Source organism: Quercus suber, unplaced genomic scaffold (assembly GCF_002906115.3).
Source record: "Quercus suber isolate HL8 unplaced genomic scaffold, Cork oak 2.0 scaffold_299, whole genome shotgun sequence".
Lineage (NCBI taxonomy): Eukaryota > Viridiplantae > Streptophyta > Magnoliopsida > Fagales > Fagaceae > Quercus > Quercus suber.
In genome coordinates this window covers 325,839-345,706 of record NW_027069755.1, presented here as the reverse complement: position 1 = coordinate 345,706, position 19,868 = coordinate 325,839, and the positions used below count along the sequence as shown (strand labels likewise).

Sequence of the window (19,868 nt, the reverse complement as noted above, 5' to 3'; positions counted from 1 at the left end):
GGTTGGTTTTCTAAATTGGGTGAAATTTTGTCAAATTTTTTGATTGGGCTGTGTCCCATTTGGTGTTTGTATATCTGTGTTGGCCTCGTGTGGCATTTTAACATGTATTTAGGGTAGATTTTCACATGTTCATGCATTGTTCATGCTTAGAGTACATTTGTGCATGCTAAGTGTTTGACAAAATGTCCGAGTGACAGTTTTATGTCAAATTGGAATCAAGTGATTTCAATCTATGGGTTTTCACTTGTCTGACCATGTTTCACTCAGTTTGGTCATTGATCTTGTGTTTCATACACTTTGCTCATGTTGCACACTCTATGCACACACCTAGGCACCCTCTAGGCACACCCCCATGCATCTCATGCTGCACACACATGCATCAACACATGCACACAGACACACACATGCACAATCACTATTTTTCATGCATTGTGTTTGTGTTTTATTGACCTGGTGGTTTTTAGCATGTTGCTCAGTGTTAACTTTGCTCTGTTTTAATTTTTTTTTTGTTTTGTTTTTGTTTTAGGGACTAACTTGAATCTAATCAAGTTTTGTGTTATGTTTTGTGTTTTGTGCACTTGTTTCCCATCTTTCCTGTGGAATTTTGCAGATGTCTCCCACCAACCATGCAGCTAAGAAGAAATCGTTCTTAAAGCGAGCACGTATTGATTCTGATCACTTCAAGTCTGCTGAAGCTGATATGAAGTTCAACGACTGCTACAAGAGTGCAACCATTGTCATGGAACGGGTAGTTCAATTAGAGGCTCTTGAGCACACTTTCATTTCAGATGCGTTCAAAGAGAGAACTTGGACCAAGTTGTTGAATCCAGTTGGGACTGTGTACTCAAAAATTATTAGAGAATTTTTCTCAAATGCTGAAGTGAAGGATGACAAAATACTTTGCTGGGTAAGGCATAAGGAATTCGTGATCATAAGGAACAGTATTCAAGACTTGTTGGAGATACGTCCTCCTTCTTAGCCTATGTCAGTTCAATATGATGAAAGGTTAGGTTCGACTGAAGAAATGATAACGACTCTTGGAGGATCACCAAAGAAGTCATCAATGGATACAATCAGGTTTTCTCTAGAGATGAGAACATTAAGTTATGTAATGATCCATAACCTTTATCTGGTCACCAACCTCACCACACTATCAGCTCCGAGGACGAGGTTTCTATACGACCTTTTCACTCATAGGGAGATTGATATCTACAGCCACATCTTCCACATTCTGAAGAAAATAATTACTAAGCAGAATTCAAGAACCATAATGCCATTTCCCTCACTGATCATGGGATTCATTGCAAAGACGAAGCTGAAATTCCCAAGTGGTCTTACGGTGGTTTAGAGGGACTATCCCATTGGTGCTACTACATTGACTAGAAGCACAGCCCACATCAGAGGTTCCAAGACCGGTGTGCATACCATTCCACAACCAAGGGTTCAGCAGGATGAAAGGGAAGATACAGAGGAGGAGATTGATAGGTTCACCTCTACTCCAGAGCACTCTGCACAGCCATCATCTTCGGCTCCACCATAAGGTTTAAGCAAACTTGATCAGTTACTAGCCAAAATGGATCAGATGTCTACAGTGCTTGACTCCCATGTGTAGCACACAGCAAATTAGTTCGCGTATCTCCAAGGATAGATCACCGCATTATCATCACAAATTCAGGACTTGTCCTTCGCTTATGGATCCGACTCCAAATCTGACCAGTTCTAGCCCTTTGGCCATTCCGGTCAAAAAGTGGGAGAAAATTTTGAGGGGGAGCTGGAGAAGAGCCTGCACAGTGTTAGGGGGGGGGGGCATAGCCTTATACTTAGTCTCATTGGTTATTGGTTGATAAAGACGGTTTTACTATGTTTTTTTGTTTTGTTATTTGCTTTATGATTACAGTATTTACTGCTACTGTTTTTGGTTTAAAGCTTTTGTTTTATTTCAGTATAATTTCAGTAGTTTATTTTGTGATATTCTCTATGCTTTGTAGCATATCTTGTTTGTACCCATGTTGTTTTTGTAAGCTTTTAGGGTTTGTTTCCATGCATGTTTTGTAGGCTTTTATGGTTTGTGCCATGCATATGCAGTACCTTGTTTATGTAGCCTTTATGCTTGTGTTCTTGAAGTTTAATGTCATACATTTTTCTTCTGTACATCACTCTTGTGCCCTTGTAGGATTGTTCCTAGATGCATATATGTTCTATGCATTGGTTTAGTGATGAACACTCTTGTGCCTTAGTAGGACTTTTCCTAGATGCAAATACTTGTGTATTTTGCATTGGTTGAGTGTTGGATTTGCAAATGATACTCTTCAAATGAGCTTTTCATCTTGCATGTCCGGATGTTCATTCCTTGTGTGAATGAACATAGTGATCACTTTTGTATAGTGATTGCTTGTTTGATTTTGCCATGGTCTAATGTTTTATTCCATTTTGCTTGATCACATTATATTTGCTCCATATGCATTTCAAGTTTTCTGCATACAATGATATTATTGTGTTGTTGTGTTTCAGGAGATACTTGTTCATATGTTTCAAGAGCTTATCAGAATCTAGTATTAGGTGTGAGTGAGTTTTGCCTATGTTCCCAAACTCACGTTTAAGTCTAGAGTTTGTTTTAGGGTTTTGTCATGGAATAGCCAAAGGGGGAGATTGTAAAGTTGTTATTTACAATTATGTATTTTGTTAGCTTTTATTCCGAGCCAAATTTGATTGTAATTATTATCAATCGTTTATACCCTGTATCTATTGTGGGATTTGTTGTAAGGGTTGTGTGATAGAGAGAGAGTGTGAAGACTCAAGCATTTGAAAACTGAAGAATTCTCGCGGGTATGTCACGACCTAGCTTCCCGCAAAGTGAAATAATTAGTATCAAATAAAATTGTCTTATGATTCTTTTATTTTTATTTTTATTATTATTATTTTATGTGTCATGGTGTCCAAGTAAATGATGAGGAATTAGTGCATTACTAAATCTTGAATATACATTGGATCCACAATGATTAAAATCACAAGCACCTATTAAATTGACAAAAATTGTATTAATAGCTACTTAAAAAAAGGCGAAAACATTATTTTGGTCCTTACATTTTGGGTTAGCATGTCTGTTGTGGCGATGTCATTTTCAGCATGTTAAATGGGATGGGAATAGGTTGGCTCATGACCTTGCTAGACGAGCGGCTTTAGCTGCAGATACTGATGTTTGGGTAGAAGATTTACCTAGTGATTTGGATGTTGTATTCCAATCGGATGTTACTTGATTTTCTTTGTTTTTTAACAATATCTCGCTTACATTTTGCTCAAAAAAAAAAAAAAAAAAAGGCAAAAACATTATTTTGGTCCTTACATTTTGGGGTCACAGTCCATTTAGTACTTATATTTTTGTAGCGGTCGATTTGGTCTCTATTATTTTCAACACCTGTAGTCAATTTTGTCTTTGTCGTTATCTTACTAACGAAATATGCCTACATGGCAAACAGGCTGTACACTTGACACACTTAAGTTTACATGGCAAATAAAATAATATTAAACAAATTTATATCACATTTAAATAATGCCATGTCAGCATTTAAATTTAAAAAAAAATTAATTTCTTAATTTTAAAGGAGAAAAGAAAAGAAAATTTGAACAAAAAAAAAAATCATATTCCATAAAAAAAATCACAAAAAAAAAAAGAAGAACAGAAGAACCTGAACCCAAAAGAACAATGAACCCAGAAAAATTAATTTCTTAAATTAAAATTAAAATTAGAATTGAAGATTTGAGGTTAGAAAGTATCAACTTTATTGGGTTTGCTGGTAACTCGTAGCTTCTTGGATTGACTTTGCAAACTGTTGTAATTTAAAAAATAAGAAGGAAAAAAGCAAAATTATTCGAAAAGGAAATATGAAAAAGGGTAAAAATTGAAGAGAGCACAAGTTAGATAGCTCAAGTGGGTGCACAAATTTTAGTGGAAATGGTTAATTTTCAAAAAGAAATATTTGCAATTGATGAAAGAAGTAAGATTTTAAGCAAAACCAAAGCAAGAAAACCCAAATCAGAACAAAATACCCACAGCATGTAGTAGAGTGATGCATCTTTGACATAACTGGGTTTATTTGCTTAACTTTGTGGACCTGTACGTGCTTTCCCATCTCATAAATTAACAACAAGAAAAAGGTAAGGTTTGATCAATCTAATGGATGGAGGGATTCAAAACATTGTATCAAATGGTTTTCATCTTCCTAGTTTATGGTTCAATTTGGCGCATGTTCTTACAAAGATGATGTTGTGCTTGGATTTCTGGGTTATTTTTGTGTTTAGGAGAGTTGGTGATTGGTGAATATGATTTTTGTGCTTTGGTGTTGGTGTGTTTGGTTGCTACAAAAATGCTAGAAAAGTTGGGAACATTTTTAAATTTTTTTGTCCTTCTTTAAAATTGAAAAATTAATTAATTAAAATTATTTCTTAAATTTAAATGTTGATGTGGAATTATTTAAATGTCAAATAAATTTGTTTAATATTATTTTACTTGCCACATGAGCTTTAGTGTACCAAGAGTACAATCCTTTTGCCATCATGCCATGTAGGCGTATTCCTTTAGTGAGATAATAGCAAGGACTAAATTGATTGCAAGTTGAAAATAACAGGAATCAAATTGATTGCTATAAAAATGTTGGGACTAAATTGATTGTGACCCCAAAATATAGGGATAAAATAGTGTTTTCGCTAAAAAAAAAAGTTGAAAGTTCAGCAATTCATTGTAAATAAGCGTTATATCTTTCACATTTCTACCCTGCATGATTAGTGTGTGGCAGTAATGGAGAAACAATTGTGCCTAAATTTAAGCTTTATTGATTGTTGATTACTTAGGAAAAACATTTTTTTTTGAGAAACAAACAAACACATATAAGGTTGAGGGTTCAAAGTACTTCTAACACAAAGACACATTTGAAATGAACTTACTGTTAGGTTCTATATGTGTATACGATAATTGGTAAAAATGTGGCCACAAACTTTTCTATGTATAGATCATAATGTCTATAAGATGGATTAGACAATGCTAAAGAAATTGCCAAGATAGTGTACAAGAACATGAAACAGCAGATTCGAGGAATCAAAATATGGCAGTTTCGATCAATTGAAGCTGTTATTTGACCAATCGAAACTCGATTCTACAAATTTTGTTTTTCAGTCCATTAAGCCAAGCAAGTGGTTAGGTTTTCAATCCAGTTTCAATTAATACTTAAGGAAAACCCTAATACGCGTTTTTAGGACTTGGAGAGCTACTCTTTTGAGACCTGAAGGGTTCTGTGCCTTCTACTAGAGATCACACTAAGACACTTAGTATTGGTGGAATCAAGTAGCAACCCAAGCTTCAGCAATCAAGTGTACGTGAGATCTAAAGTGTGAATTGGAGGTTAATGTTGGAACATATCTATATCAGAGAAGTCGGTGGGATTCAAAGCTAAGCTTCTTAGTTTACTTAGGTTTACTATGAATTGATTTTTTGATTGTAAATCTCTATCTAATAGTGGATTGTTCTTCTTAGGATTAATCCCCCCAGGTTTTTCCTTTGGAGTAGGTTATTTTATAAGGTTTCCTGGGTCATCGTATCTTTTGTTATTTATTTTTTCACTGTGCATGATATATTTGATTATTTCTTTAACCTAAGGCTTGCATAATTAATCTAATTAATAACTTGGACTTAAAATTGGTTAAACACTTTTTGTTCAGAGGTCTAAGGGTCCGTTTGGATACAACTTATTTTGTTGAAAATTGAAAACTGAAAACATTATTAATTTTTAAATGTGAGAATAGTGCCGTGGGACCCATTTTTAATGATAGTTTTGTTTAAAAAAAGGTTTGTGGGTCTCGTGAACAGTGCCTGGGACCCACTGTCAAACCACCACTGCCAGAGAAACATGCTTCCAAAAAAGAAAAAAAAAAGGCAAATGCAGACGTGGGAAAAGCTGTATCCAAACGAGTACTAAATCTAACAATTACCTATTAAGATAATGGAAAATTTGATATCAATTTGTTGTGTAGATAGTGGAGTTATTTATAGTGCACTTATACAAAATTGAAATAGAATATATAACCATCTAGAGAAAACAAAAATATGGAACATTAATTGCATTGAAAACTTTTTTTCTATTGACAACTTTTTTTTTCTAAAAAAAAAAAAAATCAATAGCTACAATAGGGGAGTGGTAATTTGAACTCTAAATATTTCTGTTGGAAACACTTAGAAATGTGATTTGATCTACAAAACTCCTGGGTACAATATGGACAGCTTAAATGGCATATTATATATGTGTATATATATATATATATATATAATTGTTAGCATTTATTCTACATAAACTTGTCTTTTTTATTGTTGAGTTTTTTTTTTTTTTTAGAGGATTTTTATTGCTGAGTTGACTAATCTAAAAAAGTCATGTTTTCCAAAGAGCTCCTAATAAATAAGAAAATAATTATCTTTATTTGAAATGGACCTGTTAGCTTATAAATTGACTTCGGTTAATTAATTCAATTACCCAAGTTGATTAATTATTTAAATTTCATGCAAATAATGTGGAGGTACAATCAAATCAACCAAAATAAATTAGATGTAGTGGAAAATAGATTTGATCATGATGAGGAAAATCTTTGCAGAAAAAACCTCATCGAGTGAATTTTAGGTTACCACTCTCGAAAAATCCGCTAATAAAAAAAACGAGTGGTTACAACTTACAAGTATAACGAATCTTACCCCACTAGTCTATCCAAAATACCAACCTATAGTTGAACCTACTGACCTATACCAGTATTAGCTCCAAACCCAATTGGACTTGTTCTTGTAGAGACTTTCCTTTGCGTGGATCCTAGTATGTGACTAACAAAACAACAACCTGATTGTTATTGTTTGATGCAGAGTTCTTCAATATCCAAACTTGTTGATCTGGAAGTAGCTTGGTACATAAACCTAACATGCACAAAAATTCGCAGCAGCTCTTGTAAAGCGGGCATCTTAATATGAGTCTCTGTGTCTCTGAAAAAGGCTATAAAATATTGCTTTTATATCCCCTAGAAACCAAGAGCTGAAAACCCGAGAGAAGCCTAGTCATCATGGGACCGAAAATAGATCTAGAATTTTTTAAATTCACGAATCTCGATAGATCGAGGTTCATTTAATCTTAATAGATTGAAGGTATAGAGCCAGGTGTTGAGATCTTCTATTCCATCTTTTCTTGTATTGTTTCTTGAGTATTTTTTATTTCTTCAATAATATCACTTGTTACCACTTGTAAAAGTACATAATCATGTTCATGATGTTCTTGAACACACTAGAACAAATATCTAAATACAAGTAAAATGTGTTTTGTCAAAAGACATGCCAGTTACATAAAATGTGACCCTAACCGGACCAATTTCATGGTTCAATTAAAGGGATACATAATATGACGTCATTTAAAATGGATACATTTCAAGTTTTCGATTGAATATTTATAAATCGAAACTAGTCGCCATTCCATGTGATGTAAAATACTGTTCATTTGCCTTAATGCACTGTTCATGTCCCATGAGTAGTGTAAGAGGCGCTGGTGGAAAAAAAAAAAAAAAAAAAGAAGTAGAAAATGCAGACTCCTTGGACGCAAACGCCAATCCAAACAGAGCCTAAATCTAAAAAACAACTAAAACATATTTAGTAATTAGTACCCACCAGATAAGATGAGGTCAATAAGATTAGTTCAACAAAAGCATACTTAATTATATGGGTCACACTGTTGACAATTAAACATTCCCTAATGAGCACAGAGTCAAGATATATGCTTGGGTTCTTCAATTATTTTAATTTGTGGATCAGCCAAAGCAACACCAAAGCTGCACAATGGCATTGAAGTGGTCCAATTTGATTGCTTTTCAAATGTGTACAGAGTAGTAGTGGTTAAAGAATGGTTCAGCCATTAAATACGATTTTTTTTTTTTGACAGGCATTAAAATAAGAAATTAAGAACGGTTGAAGTATTACCAAGTCTTATATGCACCGTTTGTGAAAAAATATGACATGTTCACTGACTCCTCTCTATAAGTAGACATATCCCCATATGCTTTGTTCCCATCCCTCACCCAAGCAAGAATTCGCAGATTACTAGTTATACCACAAGATAGAGATAGCATAACCTCAAATATGATGAAAGGTGCTCCTTACCTTTTTACTGTGGCCATTTTGGCTTTGGCAACCACCCTTGTGTCAGCTTATGACCCTAGTCCTTTGCAAGACTTTTGTGTCGCAATTAACAACACCGATTCTGCTGGTATGTACATGCTCCCTCCTTTTTTTTTTTTTTTTTTGGACGAGCTGCAAATTTGCATGCCCGCTCATTATTAGCAGAACGTAGTAGCAAGGTTTTCAAACCCGGACCGGACCGTACGGTCCGACCGGGAAAACCTCGAACCGCTCGTCTTTGCGGTTCTTTTAACTATAAGAACCCCTCCATACGAAAAAAGCACAGAACCGCTTGAACCGCGATCGGACCGTACGGTTCTGAGAACCGTGGCCGGTTTTCACGGTTCGCACGGTTCCTTTTATTTTGGAAAAGTTTCGGCCAATACCGGCCAAAATTTTAGTGTACCTGGGTTTTTTTAGATTTGGAACCAAATGAAAGGGAAAAAAAAAAAAAAGGAAAACAAAGAAGAAGAAGCAGAGAAAGATGAAGACAACAAAGAAGAAGAAGAAAGCACAAATGAAGAACTCAACCCTTACAGCAGGCAGCATTCATCATGCCGTAGGTCACCTGAACGAACCCATTCTTCTTGCTCTTCTCTTCTTCTTCTTTGTTTCGTTCTCTCCAGTCTCCTCCAGATGACTTACTTCTCTTTTGCTTTTCTTTTTTTTTTTTTTGTTTTCGTTTGTACTGATTTTAAGTTTTATGAACCCAAGCATGTGACTAGCATTGGAAATGACAAAGGATAGTGGAAAATGAATGGTGAGAGTTGAAAGTGTCAGACCATCTTTTCAATTTTGAATCCCTCCCCCACGTGATAATGATATTTTGTTATCAACGTATTCCTGACCCTTTTCTTTTTCTTTCTTTTTTTTCATTATCTTTTGGTTCATATTATATTTATAATATTCTAAAAAATATAGTTGTTATTATTATTAGAGTAAGACGTACTGTTCCTTAACTTTTCAGTTTAAAGATTTTGCTACGTAGATTTTTTCACATTGAATGGAAGTGTTTTTTTTTTAGTTAAGTAGCTACATAACTGAATTTTAAGAGGAAACCTAAAGAACAGTGCCTAAAGTACTATACCTAAGTTTTTTTTTTAGTAGTCCAACCCCGGTTCTTTTTTTTTATATATTTTTTTTATATATTTAAAAACAATTTAATACAATTCTATTCTACTTAATTAAATTATCCATCTCTTACAAGGAATTAAAAAAAATTATAATTAAAATCGTTCAAAGATATTCAACTTTACTTCAAAAATTAATCATAAATTTTAATGTTTTTATGATTATTATTTTATTTTATTAACTTTCTTATTTAATTATTAAATATATGCCTGAAAATTTTAAAAGTTCCCTCACGTATATAGATATATTAGTCAATTTTGCTAGTTTTATAAATTTAATATCTATATGTAAGTTTTAATTAATTATTAAATTAATTATGACATCATCACGGTTCAACTCCGGTTCAACCTCGGTTCGACCTCAAAAACCTTAAACCTCTCTCTTTTACGGTTCAATGAACGGTCCGGGTCTGAAAACCATGCGTAGTAGTGTCATAATCACCTACGTTCTTTCAAGATCATTTTCATGAAGTTCAACACATTAATGAAATTATTATCATCACCTACGTTATATCATCTACATTAGATTTTTTTTTTCGCCTACAGGACATGCTATTGTCCATTGTTACAGAACTTTCTTATTTGTGACAATAACAAACTTTTCTCTGTGCAGTATTTGTGAATGGAAAATTTTGCAAGGACCCAGCAACTATCACAGCCAATGATTTTTTCTTTCCTGGACTCAATATTCCTGGAAACACAGCTGCAAGTAAACTTGGATCAAGTGTCAATCTTGTGAATGTTGATAAATTACCTGGTCTCAACACTCTAGGCATATCTTTGGCTCGTCTTGACTTCACCCCATATGGCCTAAATCCTCCTCACACTCACCCTCGCGGCACTGAGCTTTTGGTAGTCATGGAGGGTACTCTCTTGGTTGGATTTGTCACATCCAACCCAAACAAACTCTTCACCAAAGTTCTAAACAAGGGAGATGTCTTTGTCTTCCCAATTGGCCTCATTCACTTCCAATTCAACATAGGGCAGACCAATGCTGTTGCCTTTGCTGGTCTTAGCAGTCAAAATCCTGGGTTGATCACCATAGCAAACGCGGTCTTTGGTTCTAATCCTCCAATCAATCCTGATGTTCTTGCCAAGGCCTTCCAGTTGGACAAGAATGTAGTTGATTATCTTCAAAAACAATTTTAAGTTAACTACAATTTGGAAAAATATTTGTAATAGGAATGATGAACCACTATATAGTTTGAATAAAGTCTACATTGTTTCCCTTGATGTAATTCCATTGAAATAATTATTATCAAATTAAATGATTTGTTATTATTATTATTTTTCTTTTTCAGTGCAAGTCATTGTGTAATAGGAAATGCAAAGCAAGCCATTTTGTAATAGGAAAAGCAAAGCATCAGTTCACGAATAAATCTTGATTACACCTTGGATCCACAATGTTTGAAATTACTAGCACCTAACTATTAAATATAAGAAGATCTAAATTGTATTTAAAATAGACAGAGAATTTGTTTTCGTTTATGCAAATGGGAGGTCAAATTTAATTAGGGCTTAGTAGCATCTATTCTATGTCAAACATTTCAGCATGTAAGATTGAAACAACATTTTTTGGGTGTTGAAATAGCAAATGTATTGAGCTTCTACAACACAATGTATTGATACCGTTGTAACATGGAAAAATTATAAGAGGAAGAAAAACATAATACTTAAGTGTTTAAATATTGTTAAAGATATATGGTCTAAGTCCTTGTAGAACAAACAAATAAATTTATGAGTTAGTTTAGGGCTAACTTAGAGTAGTTCTCTAGTATATAAACCCTACTTTTTTTCATTGCAAACACAAGAGTCCAATAGTAAGGATGTAAAGTCCATATTTTTAGGTTAGCAACGATGAACAAATTGTAATCTTTAGAACTTAGTTTTTGTCTAAGTTTTTACTCTAGAAATATTCAGAAACAAGACAAATGAAGTTCTGCACAATTGAAGACTTAAGAAAGTAGGAAAAGATAAGTGCAGAAACAGTCTCACTTATCTTGACCGATCGAGATGCACATCTCGATCGATTGAGATTCGTGTAGATCTGAATTCTCACTTTTTTTCTCAGCCATTGGATCTAGGGTTTTGATGGATCTTAAGGATATTTAAATAAAAATCCTATAGCACGTTTTTACATATTCAAGAGAAGTGCAGTGCAGAGAATTGGAGTTTTTCCAAACCCTTTTGAAGCTATGATTGGAAATCTTGTGCAAACAACAAATCTGGCTATAGAGTAAAGTTGCTGCAATCAAATCAACCACAGTTAATTTTCTTAACCTTTGAGTGGAGTCTCAGAGTCACAAACAGGAGTGTTTATGTGCAACAGTTTCACAATAGAAGAGTCTGTGGATTCGGAGCTGTGTGTGGTCATGTGAGTAAGTACTACGTGGTGTAGCCGTAGATTTAGGATTAAGTCTATTGTATAAACCTCCATTCTATTAGTGAAATGTTGCCTTGAGGATTGTTTAGGTTAAATTCTCCCTAGGTTTTTTACTTTGAAACTACAGTTTCAAAAGTTTTCCTAGGTCATCATTCTTGGTATTCTTGTGATTTGTGATTGTGTGATGTTTGTTTTAAGTCAGATGTAATTGCATGTTTAATCACTTTAATTGATTGATTAGAAATCTGATTGAGTCTAAGTCAACTGTGGTCTAAAACCCTAACAAAAGAGTTTCTGCTATGGACATATGAATCAAGTTAAAATCCTGCTTTTTCACTTTCTTTTCTTTTTTCTCTTTCCTTTCCTTCAAGCACTCAACAACTTTTAACTGACATTAATGATTTTTTTTTTCAAAATAATACTAATTTTCAAACAATTTTGTTAGTTTGTACGTTTTCAAAACTATTTAGGAAACTAACATCTCGAGTGCAATAAACTTGATTTCAGTGTTCTAAATCAAGCACGATGAAGTCGATTTCAACATAGAGCTCAAGCCTATTACACACGATTTTGTTGTTCAAGCAAAACTCAACTCTAGCAAAAACCAGGTCCGATCTGATTCGGGCAAAACCCAGGTGAGCATTAGTGGGGAATGAGAGATATGGAACAAGACAAAGTGAGAGAGAACCAATTATCTGATTCAATTAACTCTAGCAACTCTGATCCGATCCCAACAACTCTAGCAAAACTTGTGTGATCCGATCCAAGCAAAACCCCAGGTGGATCTTGGGTTTGTTGATTTCGTTGTTTCTCTTTGGTTGTTGTGTTTGATTGTTGGAGAAGAAGAGTTTTTGGAAATGGGTTGTGTTTAATTGTTTGAGAAGAAAATTGTTTGATTGTTTCTATTTTCTCATTGGTTGTTGTGTTTCTCTTTCGTTGATTCTCTTTGTTGTTTTCATTTTTGTTGTGTACCGAAATTGAGTCTGAACGGCTTGATTTCAATTTGATGGAAAACGAGTTTGTTGGACTGAAGTTTAGCATTCTAAAATCGAGTTTATTACACTCGAGATGTTAGTTTCCTAAATTGGTTTTAAAATGTGCTAACTAATGAAATTATTTGAAAATCAGTGTTATTTTGAAAAAAAAAAAAAAACAAACAAACCCTGATATTAGAGTGCCGCGATACACCGAAATCCACAATCCAAATTTTTGCAATCTCACAACCTTCTAAGCAGCTGCCATCAACTAGCTCGCAACCTGCAAGATTACCTGTGATCACAGCCAACGAGTTCATCACTACAGGCACCACCAACAACTTCGGCATTGGCTTACATGTTCACCTCAGCAAGCGATAATGTGCCATACACCTACACCGCATAACTATTCTGCTTCATTGGCTGTACATGCTAGCAAAACAAAGCAAGATGAGAACACTAGAGCTTGTGCTGCATTTGAAGTAGAACCTGAATATTTGAATACCCAAATACGTGTCACTCATGACATTCTCCTTGCAGGAATTGAACCCTGTGCCTTTGTATATATAGTTATTGATCAGCTAGTCAAGTAAACAAGTTGATGTGAATCATAGGGGTTGCAAAACACAAGGGTTGTTAAACAAAGTGCCACACACATTACACATAAGTGAACGAAGACTCCATCGATAAGTCAAGTCTCATACAAGCAAATTGTTTAGAAACAAAAGAAAAAAACGAAAAACCATATGGCATCATGTGTTGATTGTTGACATCGGATGCTAAACGAAAAACCCATGACCCGCCTACCTGCCCGTATATATAGATATACTTTGTCATGTTTCTTTTTATTTTAAGTCATTCTCATAAAAAAACAATGTAGTACTTGTTATTATTTTTAATAAAATAATTTGCAGTGTTTTTTTTTAAAACAATTTTATTTGAGTGAGCAAACAAATATCCAATTTTATTGAAATAATTTCATTTAGTCAACTGAGTTTGCCAACCCATCCAACCTACTCAAATTGTCAAGTTGAAACCATTAAGATTTTTAACCGACTTGTCGAATTTATAGATTGATGGGCTGGTAGAGGATTAGAATTATCCCGATAGGCTATTGGCGGGTTGGTTAAAAATATTGTCCTTCACCTGCGCGCCCAACCCGACCTGTGGACGCTCCTATCCTATATTTTGCCACAACTGCAACTAGACCTTAGTTCAACCCATTATGTTGCAATTTATTGGATTATTTATGTGTATTATTTAAACATGTCGTATGACTAATTAAAAAAGAGAGTAAATTGTGTCTGGAGCTGGCGTAAAATCAGTGTTTTACGCCAACCAATGAAACCACGCCATGTCATTATTCCAATAAAACGAGTATTTCTTTGCAAATTAAAAAAAAAAAAAAATTCCAATCATGTAAAAATCAAATCTGCCAATGTGTCTTGGCTTTTTGAAGTACTTTCCTTCTTGTTTTATTCACTTCTTCAGTTCTTTTAAAACTAGTGTCTGGAGCCACAGTGAGCATGGTTTCTTGATCTCAAGGTAAAAAAAAAAAAAAAAAAAATTGTACCATTTCTAAGACTTGAGCGAACTGAGTTTGTAACAGATTGTAAGGTGCCCGCACCACATCCAAAGGGCAAGGCCGGTAAGCATTGAGTCGAGCCCTTGCCTTGCCTTTCCCACTCCAATGCAAGAGACTCACTGGACAAGGATGCAAATCTCTACACAACACACGAATGTTGTCCCCACCAAGACCATGCTAGTTCCACCTGTGGTCCACTAGGGCTATGTTTCCAACAAAAACCAACAAAAATGGTGGCAAAGATGAAAGAACCCAGTTCATAGACCCGCATTCGCTTTTGGAGCTTCATCCATTCCACTATCTTTGTTGTGTAGTTATCGCTTCTCTATCGCTCAAGATACCAAAATACAGAAAAACCCACAACAAATCAAGTTATTAACGTCCCAAAAAAAAAAAAAAAAAATCCAAACCATTAATAATTTGAAATCCAAATTGGGAAAAAGGGCAAATCATGAAAAACAAACCTTGGAATCGTGAAACCATGCTCATGGTAGCTCTGGCATGTTTACAAGCTCCATAAACGAATCTGGTGACTTGTGTGGTAGCGTGCGTTATTGTGTGGTGGGGTAGAGGTTCGGGCAAGAGGAAGCAGAGTTGCAAAGGAGATTTTTCATTTTGGTCTGATTAGCGTTTGTGAATTGGGATTTAAGAGTGTTATTGATTGCAGTAAGGTGTTTTTGGCTTTTATTGAAATAATGATGTGGCGTGGTCTCATTGGCTGGTGTAAAACATTGGTTTTATGCCAGCTCCAAGCCCAATTTATTCTCATAAAAAAAAAAGTCACGTGGTTAAAATTATACATAGATAATCTCTTTAATCACCACATGGACCTCACATGTGCGAGATGCTATGGGATGGCACACATGAATGTGATATAGATAAAACCCTAGTCCTCATTAAGCCCACTTTTTTAGCATATCAATGGTGACTTAAAATTGTTTATAAAAAAATAAATGATCTTACTCCTTAGAACAATGTGGGACTCAAAAAATACTATCTACCAAACACTTCTCTTAAACACCGTAAAAGTGAAAGTTTTGTGTGTTAAGTACGTTATTAATTTAATTTATTGTAAGAAAGATTTGCATTTGTTTTTTGACATGCAAAATTACTTGATAATTTTTGAACATTTGATACTATTTCCGAATCTAACTATTTAACGTTGATCCCAACTCTTAAATGCCAGCTCTTCCTTGCGGTGTTTGCCACAGAAGTTGAAAATGGCTGATCCTTTCACAGAAAGATAAATGCTCGGAAATCCGCAGTCATAATAAGGTTGTTCTGATATTTTAATTTGTCGGTAAAAGAAATTGGAATATATTCTCTACGGGAATTCCCTAACACGTAACATCAAACATGGTTGTGTCATTCAGTACTTCTTGTTTACTTTACATCTAGATCATAGATTAATCCTGGAATTTTGTTCTTGTCCAACAAATATCACTTTCTATCTCTTTCAAAAAATTATTTTGCACGATGTAAGCAATGAGAATTCGTCTGTAATATTCTGTTAAAAATCTTCGATTTTAAACGAAAAGCACCAAAAATATAGGGTCAACATAAAGAGAGAACAAAAAAAGGTAAACGTCAACAATATAAAAACATTAAAAATCTAACTAAACCAATGAGAAGTATTTAGAACCCATCAATCAAGATAAAGTCAATAAAACGATGCAAGATAAGAAAATAAGATAATAAGTTTAAAACATTCGACTTAAAGAGTTTACGCCACGCATTGCAATGAGGACACAGTCAACATGCATGGAAGCTTCAGTCATTTCATTTTTAAATATACCATCAACATATGTAAGGCGCATTATTGGGTTGGCCACAAAACAGTATTAAAACTATACAATAGCATTGAAGTGGTCAGGTTTCATTGGTTTTTAAATACGTGCAGACATGGTTAAAGAATGGTTCACTTCATAAATTAAAAATTGAAAAAGGTTTAAGAACTACCAAGCAAGAATGGTTCACCCCATAAACTAAAAAAATGATATAATTCAAATAATTGATATGCATCTTCCTTTTTTTTTTTTTTTTTTTTTTTTTTTTTTTTTTTTGTGAAAAACATGGACCGGTTCACTGACTCCTCTCTATAAATAGACATTTCCACATATGCTAAATTCTCATCCCTCATCCAAGCAAAGAATACTCAGAAGATAGAGATAACAAAACCTCAAACATGATTAAAGGTGTTACTTACCTCATAACTGTGGCCCTTTTGGCTTTGGCATCCTCCCTTGTTTCTGCCTATGACCCTAGCCCTCTGCAAGACTTTTGTGTCGGAATCAACAACACCAATTCTGCTGGTATGTACATACTCATTATTATTAGCAGTAGTAGTAATTGTCATCACGTTCATTTGAAAATCATTAGAAATTGTACACATTAATGAAATTATACCTTCAATTAAAAAAAAAAATTAATAAAAACATGCCTTATGGTTGTATCGTCATCTACATCAGATTTTTTTTTTTTTTTTAGTTGACTTGTTATTGTCCATTGTTACAAAAGTTTCTTATTTATTTATTTATTTTTTTCTGACCATGAGAAACTTTTCTTTTTGTAGTATTTGTGAATGGAAAATTTTGTAAGGATCCAGCAGCTGTCACAGCTGATGATTTTTTCTTCTCTGGACTCAATACTCTTGCAAACACTGCAAATAAAGTCGGATTCAATGTCACTCTTGTGAATGTCGATATGCTACCAGGTTTGAACACTCTAGGCATATCTTTAGCTCGTCTTGACTTTGCACCATATGGCTTGGATCCTCCACACACTCACCCTCGTGCCTCTGAGATTTTAGTAGTTGTAGAGGGTACTCTCTTAGTTGGATTTGTCACATCTAACCCAAACAAACTCTTCACCAAAGTTCTAAACAAGGGAGACGTCTTTGCATTCCCAATTGGTCTCATTCACTTCCAATTCAACATAGGGCAGACCAATGCTATTGCTTTTGCCGGTCTCAATAGCCAAAATCCTGGGGTGATCACCATTGCAAACACTGTCTTTGGATCTAATCCTCCCATCAATCCTGATGTTCTCATCAAAGCCTTCCAAGTTGACAAGAATGTAGTTGATTATCTCCAGAAACAATTCTAATCAAACCACAATTTGGAAAAATAAATGTAATAGGAATGATGAACCATTACAAAGCAGAGTTTGAATAAAGTTTTCCTTGATTCTTTATATGTAATGCCATAAAAATAATTATTATCAAATAAAATTGCCTTATGATTTTTTTATGTGCCATGGTGTCCAAGCAAATGCAGAGCAATTAGTGCGTTACTAAACTGACAAAAATTGTATTAAAGATAGAATTTTTCTTTCAGTTTTACAATATGGCCAAATTGTGGGCTCAGTAGCACTTATCTATGTTGGAAAACATCCCTACAGGTAATTAGAGAAAGAAGTAATACTTTTTCCCTACATGACATGCTATTGTCCGTATTGTCCGTTGTTATAAAATTGTCTTATTTGTGACAATAACAAACTTTTCTTTGAGTAGTATTTGTGAATAGAAAATTTCGCAAGGACCCAACAACTATCATAGCCAACGATTTTTTGTTTCCCGGACTTGATATTCCTTGAAATACAGTTGCAATTAAACTATGATCAAGTGTCAATCTTGTGAACGTTGATTAATTGCCAGGTGTCAACACTCTAGGTATATCTCTCTTGACCTTGCACCATATGACATAAATCCTCCTCACACTTACCCTCGTGGCATTGAGCTTTTGGAAGTCATGGAGGGAGCTCTCTTGGTTGGATTTGTCACATCAAACCCAAACAAACTCTTCACCAAAGTTCGACGTCTTTGTATTCCCAATTGGTCTCATTCACTTCCAATTCAACATAGGGCAAACCAATGCTATTACCTTTGCTGGTCTTAATAGTCAATATCCTAGGTTGATCACAATAGCAAACACGATCTTTGGATCTAATCCTCCAATCAATCTTGGTGTTCTTGCCAAGGCCTTCCAATTGGGCAAGAATTTAGTTGATTATCTTCAAAAGGAATTCTAAGTCAACCACAATTTGGAAAAAATATTTGTAATAGAAATTATAAACCAATATGTAGTTTGAATAAAGTTTACACTGTTTCCCTTGATGTAATGCCATAGAAATAATTATTATCAAATAGGAAAGGCAGAGTCATTGTCTCATAGGAAAGGCAGAGCAATTAAGTAGCACCTATTCTATGTCAATCATTCCATTGAAGCAACATTTTTGAGTGTTGCAATAGTAAGAGTATTGGGCTTCTACAACACTATGTGTTCATGCCGAGGTAACATGAAAAGAATTATACAAGGGAGAAAAACATAATACTTAAGGGGTTAAATATTGTGGAACTTTATATGTTTATATTGTACTTACAACGTAAATTTACATTGTAAACACACAAAAAGTGGCAAATATTGTACACATTTACTAAAATTTGTAAATATTGTATACTTTTTTGCATATGTGTACAACATTTGCCACTTTTTGTATCTCTGCAATGTAAATTTATATTGTACCAGACAATGTAAAATAAGAATTTCTCAAATATTGTTAAAAATACACGGTCCAAGATGCCCAAACCATTGTAGGTTCATGTGCTTGTAGAAAAAACAAACTAATCGTGAGTTGGTCTAGGCCTAACCTAGAGTAGTTCTCTAGTATATAAACCCTACTTTTGATCTTGTTAATACAAGAGTTTGATAGTAAAGTTGTCATGTTAAAATCTTGCTTTTGCTCTTTCCTCTTTCTAAACTGTTCTTTTTCAGTCAAATTTGATCTTGACCAGGCCATGATATACCAAAATCCACAACCCAAAATTTTGAAATGTCACAACCTTCTTAGCGATGTCATCAACTAGCCCGCAACATGCAAGGCTGCAAGATTGCCTCTGATCATAGCTAACGAGTTCATCACCTACAGCCACCGCAGCAAATTTGAGCACCTCTGCATCGGCTGACCCATTAACCTTGAATAAAGTTTACCTAATTGATTCCTTATATGTAATGCCATAAAAATAATTATTATCATATAAAGTTGTCTTATGATTTTATTTAGTTATTTATTTATGTGTCATGGCGTCAAAGCAAATGCTGAGCAATTAGTGCATTACTAAATCTTGAATCTATGTTGGATCCACAATGATTGAAATCACAAGCACCTAATAAAACTGACAAAAATTGTATTAAAAATAGATAGAATTTTTATTTCAATTTTACTATATGGCCAAATTAAAAAATAAAGAAAAAAGTATTTTGAGCTAAACTTAAAAAGGCAACTTACAAAAAGTATCAATTTAAGGCCCAATTAGTTCAAAATGAACCGAAGGGAACATAAATTGTCTGAGTGGACCAAATGAGACTGAAGTAGACTTAATTGGACTGAATGAGACTGAAATAGAGCAAACTGGACCGAATAGAAGTTGTTTAATTTTTAGGAAGAACAAATCCTTTTCAACATATTTAAGAGAAAAAATTATACATTATATTAAAATTACAAAATAATTATATATTCCCAAGAACTGCGTGATCTATGACTAGTTCTAGATAATAAAATTTGAAAACTATTGATAGTTTTTCTTTTTTGTTTAATTTTAATTATT

General features: G+C 34.2%; 2 protein-coding genes and 1 pseudogene across 2 annotated transcripts; all 3 read left to right on the top strand.

Moving 5' to 3' along the window:
• Nucleotides 1–8,096: 8,096 nt before the first annotated feature.
• LOC112009946 (germin-like protein subfamily 1 member 7) lies at nucleotides 8,097–10,534 on the top strand. The gene is made up of 2 exons (XM_024042300.2): nucleotides 8,097–8,279; nucleotides 9,935–10,534. The coding sequence occupies exons 1-2, from the start codon at nucleotides 8,153–8,155 to the stop codon at nucleotides 10,468–10,470; spliced, it is 663 nt and encodes a 220-aa protein (XP_023898068.1). The 5' UTR covers nucleotides 8,097–8,152; the 3' UTR covers nucleotides 10,471–10,534.
• Nucleotides 10,535–16,370: 5,836 nt separating this feature from the next.
• LOC112009945 (germin-like protein subfamily 1 member 7) lies at nucleotides 16,371–17,511 on the top strand. The gene is made up of 2 exons (XM_024042299.2): nucleotides 16,371–16,575; nucleotides 16,836–17,511. Exons 1-2 carry the CDS (start codon nucleotides 16,449–16,451, stop codon nucleotides 17,366–17,368), a joined length of 660 nt encoding a protein of 219 aa, XP_023898067.1. The 5' UTR covers nucleotides 16,371–16,448; the 3' UTR covers nucleotides 17,369–17,511.
• A 129-nt stretch (nucleotides 17,512–17,640) lies between these two features.
• Nucleotides 17,641–18,292, top strand: LOC112009949 (germin-like protein subfamily 1 member 16; annotated as a pseudogene).
• Nucleotides 18,293–19,868: the final 1,576 nt, after the last annotated feature.

Bases quoted from the DNA above. Each gene is read 5' to 3' on its own strand.
- LOC112009946 (XM_024042300.2), top strand. From the start codon at position 8,153: ATGATGAAAGGTGCTCCTTACCTTTTTACTGTGGCCATTTTGGCTTTG. The intron at 8,280-9,934 runs GTATGTACATGC...TTCTCTGTGCAG, and splicing joins TAACAACACCGATTCTGCTG to TATTTGTGAATGGAAAATTT.
- LOC112009945 (XM_024042299.2), top strand. From the start codon at position 16,449: ATGATTAAAGGTGTTACTTACCTCATAACTGTGGCCCTTTTGGCTTTG. The intron at 16,576-16,835 runs GTATGTACATAC...TTCTTTTTGTAG, and splicing joins CAACAACACCAATTCTGCTG to TATTTGTGAATGGAAAATTT.